At 40.4% G+C, this 8,235-nt stretch overlaps 1 protein-coding gene across 2 annotated transcripts; it reads left to right on the forward strand.

Moving 5' to 3' along the window:
* The first annotated feature begins 988 nt into the window (after nt 1-988).
* LOC114572727 (cytochrome P450 2K1) lies at nt 989-8,235 on the forward strand. Of its 2 annotated transcripts, XM_028604451.1 has the most exons (10): nt 989-1,045; nt 5,108-5,216; nt 5,345-5,507; nt 5,611-5,760; nt 5,852-6,012; nt 6,129-6,308; nt 7,161-7,302; nt 7,419-7,603; nt 7,723-7,864; nt 7,965-8,235. In XM_028604451.1, exons 1-10 carry the CDS (start codon nt 1,014-1,016, stop codon nt 8,150-8,152), a joined length of 1,452 nt encoding a protein of 483 aa, XP_028460252.1. In that variant the 5' UTR covers nt 989-1,013; the 3' UTR covers nt 8,153-8,235. The 2 variants fall into 2 exon arrangements, with proteins under 2 accessions (XP_028460252.1, XP_028460251.1); XM_028604450.1 differs by lacking the exon at nt 989-1,045 and having other exon boundaries at nt 4,767-5,216.

An 8,235-nucleotide genomic window follows, 5' to 3' on the forward strand; every position in this document is an offset into this window, starting at 1 on the left:
TATCTTCTTCCAAAGGCTGCCATGGCCCTCAAGCTGCCTATGATCAGAGGCAAAACCACAAGGCAGAGCGCTGAGCGTTTTGCAGCCCCAGAGGCAAAGCACAGGTATACGTCATCATTGCTTCTGGGTTTGGTTCCGCCTTGCTATATTGTATGGTATATTTTCTGTATCTGGTTAAAAAACAAGTATTACTGTTTATTTACATCATTGTAAAGTTCACCGAGTTAAAATAAAATATTTTAAAAAAGCCTTGAAAGGTCAGCCGCAACAAGGTCAAAGTTGAAATATTTTGAACTTTTAGTGCAACTGCAATTTTAAGCGGTGCGCCACGTCAAGGGTAGACTGGTGCTTCGTCAATGGCAGAGTCGGTGTAGAGACATTTTTACTGCGGATCATGTGCACGCAGGGGGCCACATTTGTAGCGCCCCAATGTCAATTTCGTTTCATAACATAAACCTATATCAGTGCCAAATGTTTTGCTTTTATTACAAAATGCACAATTGTGTTGAATATTGCCGCCCAGCTGCCCCACTAACCATGCGGCAATACAGTATGAGAGTAATGACCTTTAGGATCAGAATGTTTAACAGAATCATGATGGATGGACATGATGAGGATCAAGTCTGACTCTTTCAGCCTATTAGTGATTAGTGATGTGGTAATGAAGACACCTTGAGGTTAACAAACTTGACACTTGGCTGCACCAAATTTAAATCACTCACTAATCTGTGACAATAAACAACCTTGAGTCCGAACACACCGACATTGTGCTTACATTTCCAAAGCTTTGTTGTGATTAACACATATACAAAGTCTACTATTAACTGTTTTAGTCCTGGTTTTTCCAGTATTCATTACATTTACAGCCATAGTTCAATAATTGTTGTGTTTTTAGCCTCAGTTAACCATCTGAAACAAACCGTGCCTGCAGGAGGGTGGTAAAAGAAAATGGAGAGCTATATCCTGGCCGAACTTTCTTAGAGACAAATCCTGTGACCTGTGAGAAAGAACAAATGAAAAGCTTCAGGTCATCTGCAAGCAAAAGGTACAAGAAGTGATGCCTAAGCTCACCAACTGGCAGCAAAAGACATGACAAACTTTTTAAAAGTTGTATACAAAAATGTTTTTGATAGTCTGGACAAAATGCATGAAATGCATTAACTTATTTTGTGTAGAAAGGAAACTCTGAGATAATGTGACTGGATGAAAGGTGACAGAACAAAGTAAAAACCTTGTAGAAATGTTTTATTATGATGATCTTTGCCACCAATTTATGTTATGTAATTCAAGGTAAGCTATAAATTTGATCCAGTGAAGTTGATAATTTACCAGGTTTTACAATATCTAGGTAAAAGATACATCTGAGCTTCTGTGTGTGCATATATTTTTAACCCATATACAATATGTGGATACTGTTTCATAAGTCACTGTCTTAGTTTCGGTTATGTATTTACTAGCATTAAGCAGGATGGTAACTGTTGCTAAAAGCTTTCTATTGTGGCAATGAGTGATAAGGTTCCCAGATTGAACATTAAGATATAGTTCCATTTAAGAAATTATTCAATTTAGGTAAGAAATGAAAAGGAAATTTGTGTAATGATACACAAAAGTCACAGTTCGCTTCATACCCCGGTTTAGGAGTCACTGCTCGCTGTAAGTTCGGTACAGCGAAAAAAACGTAATGCATATGGATGTGTTTCATTTCATTAATTTCCAACAGACAGTAGTTCAAGTGTGAAAGACACAATCTTCCTCCTGGGGACTGAGGTAGCATTTTGCTAGCTGTCTGAATTTACCCTGCAGACATCTGAGAAGCAGTTAACCATAGTCCTCATAAATCGACTAGAGTTTAGAATGCCAAGACAAAGAAAGCTGAAGGTCAGGGACAACCAGCTGATCTGATAGACTAATTTATTAGGTACATCTAGCTAAAACTTATACAACAGCTCTTCAACACGTCCTGCCTTCTTGAAGTATTTCATGTTCAGTCTTTCTTGAAAGTGGTCAAGGGTGAGCAGATTACCCAATGAACCATGCCACTGTTTTCTCATCAATGTAAATCAAGCCATTCAGGTTTAACCTTCACTCCACAGCATTGCAGTGTTGCATGGAGTGTTACCAGATCTGGTATCAGCTGCAAATCACAATTTCAAGTTTCAATCAATATCAGATTCTGAAAGTCATCATGTCTTTATTATCTGTCCATTAGTTCTGCTGAAATGCCTTTGTTTGATCAAGAGCATTGATCATGTTATCGCTCATAGTAGCAAATATAACCATAATACCTCCTTCTTACTCTAAGCCTTAGAGTCTAATGTGACGTTAAAAACCAACCCTGTGACTCTGTTAATTCTCGTTGTCAAGGATTTTACCACCAAAGACTGGTTATATCATACACTTTTGACGTATAACTAAATGATTGACCACTGACGAGAGAATGAAATGGCCTGCCAGCTCACAAGGCTTCTGCTATTTGCCAACTCAGCTCGCCACTCTTTTCTGGAACAGCCCACTCTTCAGTTTCTTGTCACTTGGCAAGGGTTCATTTAGTTTTACATTCAAACAGACAACGACAAAACTTAACACACGTGGAAGAAAAGGGAATTCGTTAAACGTTGAGAGTCCGATGGCCGCCGACATGACACCTCAACTCGGAACCACTTTTTCCATTTTTTTGCCTCATGCATTTTGACCCAACTTGGGCACCACCCCCTCCAGTCAAAGGGCAATATAAACGAAGAGGACTGTAAATGTTGGATTGTAACGTCACACTAAGGTATATGTATTACATATATTTAGTTCCTGTCCAGACAATAAATGGCAGCGCAGAAATAGATGCTGGCTTTCCATCATCCTTCCACCCAACACAACACAGAGTCAATGGGTTGCTAAACTAGCTTATGTCAGATGTGTCTGGCTGAACTCAGTTGCATCAAGTTACAATGGAAAACGCGGGACTTCAAAATACCAGTTAATGTTCTGGAACAGCAAAGATCTATTTTCTAAATTCTTACTTGACTTTTCTTTTCAAGCCACCCTCCACAGCAGTCTAGTCTACAGTTGTCAGAAAATGTTGAAAAACCCAAAACCAACAGACTGACAAGACAAGGTAGCTTTATTTATAAAAGCAGTAAAGCAATTCAACATGCAGTGTTTCCCATACATAGGTTCTACTTGGGGGCCCGCCCAGGTAGATAAAATCCAATTCCAATTAAACAGTGTATATTTTACAGCAGACACAGACCAGCGGCCTCCGGCCCCTCCCCCTCATGACAGCGTCAATGCTGCACTTCAGGCAGAGCCTATCGTTAGTAGTAGCATGCTGCTGGAGTACTAGTAAAACTGTAGAAACACCGCAGCGACACCACTGTGAAAGCTCCTCGGACGTCATTTATCAGAGTCTGGTTGTAAACGTTACCCCTCTCCGCTGCAGTATCGTCCGCGAGCGTATCTTATAATGGAGCTAACCGGAGCTGACCAGAGTTAACCGCTAACGGAGCTAATCGTTGCAAACCGAGCCTTCATTTCTCCGTGCCTATATCCATTAACCGAATTTATGGACTCAAGCCCAAATAAAACCCTTAATTTTATTAAATTGGCTGTAAAAGTTTTAAACTACAACTTAGACTTGTTAGAATTACAGAAATCTGCTCAGATGATATCTTAATGAGTGCAACAGGACATGTATAGTACAGAACAGCATGTTTAGGATCCCCAAAACACAGATTAAAATGAACGATGGCCTAACAAACAAAATGAACAAGAATTTATTTTAGATAGCCCTAGTAAACATATAACATTTGGGCTCCAGGTAAAATGGTATTTTATCTGCTACACTTTCCTTTCATTTGTTTTAAATTCAACAAGCAATTTATTGTCTTTTAGCAGAATCCTGAAAGCAGCAGAAAGGCAGAACTGAGTACATTTTAATATCTGTTATTGTAAGTAATATCGTGAAATCCAACAACGTAATATGCATATCGCATATTTTCCTCATATCGTGCAGCACTGATAACTACCCCGAAATTGTGTCTGATGCAGAATAGTGTCCCAATAATTTTCTGTATTATCATTAAGTCTAATTTGTTTAATATGTAAAAAGTTATTCTTTCCAAATTATCAGTTAATGTAATGTAGTCATTGTTCAAAAAAATAGTTCATAAACCGTCATTTGACTAGTTTATTACTGAAACCTGTAATCACGTGCCGCGCCTTCACATCCTTCGCCACCCACCACCACAAGTAAATTCTCAACATGTGGGAAACACTGAGGTGCTTTATGTTAAACAATCAACAGCAGTTAAAACACTGAAAAATATTTAGCTAATATAGAATAAAACGGGTATAAAATAAGAATAAAAGTAACAGTGCAAGAAGAATTGGTAATTACTTTGATTTAAAAAATAAAAGTCTCTAGCGTTGACTTAAAAGAACAGAGTTGCAGCAGACCTGCAGCTTTCTGGGAGTTTGTTCCAGATGTGGTGCATAGAAACTGAACTGGGTCAGAGTGACCTGTCTGGGTGAAACTTTACCTCACTTGTTCCTTCAACCTCTGTACAGACTGACTTACTCAACCCTTTCTGATCACATGCCTACGTTAAGATATGGCAGTAAAGATAACAAAAGTGCAAGCCTATCTCATTAATCTCAAACAACAAACAAAGCACTCTACCCTGAAAATGGTGCTGATAAAAACAGTGGTTTACTAGTTTCTGTCGGTGAACTTTTCCCTTTCTTTTGGGCGGGGCTGTTTCCCTTACCTGCACCTACAAAAGGAGGACTCACACTCAAACACTCAGAGGCAAAAGCAGCAGCTTTCTTTCTACTTCTTCACTTTCACTCCCACAAGGAAGCACCAATCACAGTACAGCAGGGAGTGGGGAGATTACTGCGGTTTACTTAGGCTTAGTTTTGGTATCGCTCTTTACAGAACGCTCCCAGAAGTAAAGGCTCCAGAAGGAAACGTATTTTGTCTGTGAAGTAGGAATTTTAGGAACGTTTTTATAGTCATGGGGATATTGGATCTCTTTCTCCAGTCTTCCAGCTCTATCTCCCTGTTGGGGGCTCTGCTGGTCCTGCTGCTCGTCTACCTCGTCTTCTCCTCCAGCTTCAGCTCCCAGAAGGAGGGTAATGAACCTCCAGGACCAAGACCGCTTCCAGTACTCGGGAACCTGCTGCAGCTTGACCTCAAGAGACCCTACCTCACATTACTGAAGGTGAGAAAGTGCTGTAAGAGTAGCTTTTTTGACGGGTAGTTTGTGCTTTTGTGCAGTTCAACCTGTTTTCTTTCTCCTGTGTGTGTCTTATATCCAAACATGTCATGACATGATGCTGCTGTTTTCAGCTTTCCAAGAAATATGGATCAGTGTTCACTGTCTATTTGGGACCCCAAAAAGTGGTGGTCCTGGCAGGATACAAGACGGTGAAGGAGGCACTTGTAAATCATGCTGAAGAGTTTGGAGACCGAGGTGAACTCCAAATTGTGAAGGACTTTAATAAAGGACATGGTAAGTTAAGGCTTTTCGCAAACACTTATCCTCCTCATGTTCGCAGCCTTTGCTCATAATCAGCTGATTTGTTGACATGTTTTGCTGATCTACTTCACCTCAGGGGTTTTATGGTCCAATGGCGATTCATGGAAAGAGATGAGGCGCTTTGCTTTGACTAACCTGAGAGACTTTGGGATGGGCAAGAAGGCGAGTGAGGACAAAATCATTGAGGAATGTGAATACCTCATTGAAGTGTTTAAGAAATTTAAAGGTAAGTGTCTAATAATAACCTACTGCATGTTGAGCAAAGTTTTATCAATCCTCGTGATATTTAATAGTTTTTCCTGTTTTCCTTGTTGCAGGGAAAGCTTTTGATACGACCCAACCAATAAACTATGCAGTCTCTAATATTATCTGCTCCATTGTTTATGGCAGCAGATTTGAATATGATGATCCAGAGTTTACATCCCTTGTAGATCGAACCAACAAAAACATTCAACTTGTGGGCTCCCCATCAGTACAGGTGACAATCCATATACTATAGCATTGGGATTATACTATACATATTACAACTGAATTGAAGAAATTATGTAATTCCTCACTTGTCTGTTGAAGAATGTTTTTTTTTTTTGTTAACAGTTGTATAACATGTTTCCATGGATTGGTAAATGGGTTGCCGTGAAGAAGGAAGTCGAGGCAATAGGTGCTGCCAACAAGAAACAGAACTTACAGCTGTTCAGTCGTTTGAAAGAGACCCTCAATCCACAGATGTGCAGAGGCTTTGTGGATGCCTTTCTGGTCCGAAAGCAAAATGTGGAGGTAGGGCTCATTGCTATTAAGAATTAAGATTATGTTTAAAATAACAGACAAATTCCACTTTTAAATCCCACTCTTGAATGTAATCAGATGTACATTACCCCTGAAACATGTCCGATTGGGTAGTATTTGGTTCAGGAATCTTTATCTGCAATTTGATGGAAGACAGTGCTGAGTTACAATCTAACCCTAGCATACTGCTAATTTTTAAGTAGCTGTTTGCTAACGCCAGGTAGCTGTAATCTTGGCTGCAAAGCTGGTCATTTCTCCCCAATTTTGGGGAGAAATATTTATTTAATTTATTTATTCACAGTACAAAGTCCAGCTTTATTCTCCGTTTCTGTAGCTCCAGCTGCTACTAGTGGAACAAAACTGGATCGCAGCGGAGATATAAGGAAACATGCTGGCCAATCGGAGCAAACTGGGATTTTCAGGAGGAGGGGCTTAAAAAGTGCTTCAGCAGAGCGTCTCATAAAGAGGGTGAATACAGGTGCAGCAGGCATGGGCAGTATGAGAAATATAAAGAGTTTATGAGCATTAATGAATGTAAACATGTCCTAGTACAAACAAAAAATCAAGTATGAACCTGACACCGTTGACACAATCAAAGATCATCACACAACCTTCAATTCTGAATGTGGCCACTACACTAAAATTTTGTCACAGCCCAGAGCTTGTGGGGGCCTGGTGGGAAGTAAGTTCATCCAGTGACTCCTACTAGTCGATCAAGCTGTCATGTCTCTTCCCAGGCCAACGGTAGAGTTATTAGTGACAAGGACCCAGTCCATATATTCTATATCAATGTTTTGGATCAGATATGTTTGAATCACAGCACTGATCATTTTTTACCTGCAGGTATCTGGGATTGCCAACAGTCAATTCCACGACCACAACCTTTTGCACACAGTTCTTCATCTTTTTGCTGCTGGCACTGACACAACAGCAACTACACTGAGGTGGGGACTTCTGTTAATGGCCAAAAATCCCAAAATACAAGGTAAGGGACTTAAGGTATCCATAATTTCCATACAACAACCAACACTCCAAGTTACAATACTATAACTGCTTTACCAACACAAAAAACGTCTTATGAAAACAAAAATGTATCCTCAGACCAGGTCCAAGAGGAGCTGAGCAGGGAGATAGGAAGTCGTCAAGTGCAGGTTGAGGACAGGAAGAACCTGCCCTTCATCGACGCCGTCATCCATGAGACACAGAGACTGGCCAACATTGTCCCAATGGCATTGCCTCACAAAACGAGCCAAGACATCACCTTCCAGGGTCACTTCATTAAGAAGGTCAGACTGAATAAAACACCTAGTGTTAATCTCAAATTAGCTTCATAAAACACTGCTTCATGAATTCTCTTTTGCTCAGCATATAGAAAAAAACTTTTCAATTTCTGTATTGTCCACAGGGGACCACGGTATATCCTCTCTTGACATCTGTCCTGTATGATGAGAGTGAGTGGGAGAGGCCACACAGCTTTTATCCTGCTCACTTTTTGGACAAAGACGGGAAGTTTGTCAAGCGGGACGCCTTCATGCCTTTTTCTGCAGGTTGGTGAATTTAGCCCTTTTTTTTTTTTTTTACCACTTCTTGATGTTCATTTAATTGCAGATAAGATACACATTATCCTTTGTTCTCTCTCTCTCACAGGTCGCAGGATTTGTCTCGGAGAGAGTCTGGCCAGGATGGAGCTCTTCATCTTCTTCACCACCCTGCTGCAGCACTTTCGTTTCACTCCTCCTCCTGGAGTTTCAGAGGATGAACTGGATCTGACTCCACGTTTGGGCTTCACCCTCAACCCTTCACCCCATAAACTGTGTGCTGTTTCCTGTATGTGAGCAGTAGGGCTTGAAAATGCTGCTTGGCTCGCTTTTATGACTTCAACTCACTTCAAGAGAGTAGATTCTCATTTGCAGAGCAT

The sequence above is a fragment of the Perca flavescens genome, chromosome 18 (genome assembly GCF_004354835.1).
Source record: "Perca flavescens isolate YP-PL-M2 chromosome 18, PFLA_1.0, whole genome shotgun sequence".
Taxonomy (NCBI): domain Eukaryota; kingdom Metazoa; phylum Chordata; class Actinopteri; order Perciformes; family Percidae; genus Perca; species Perca flavescens.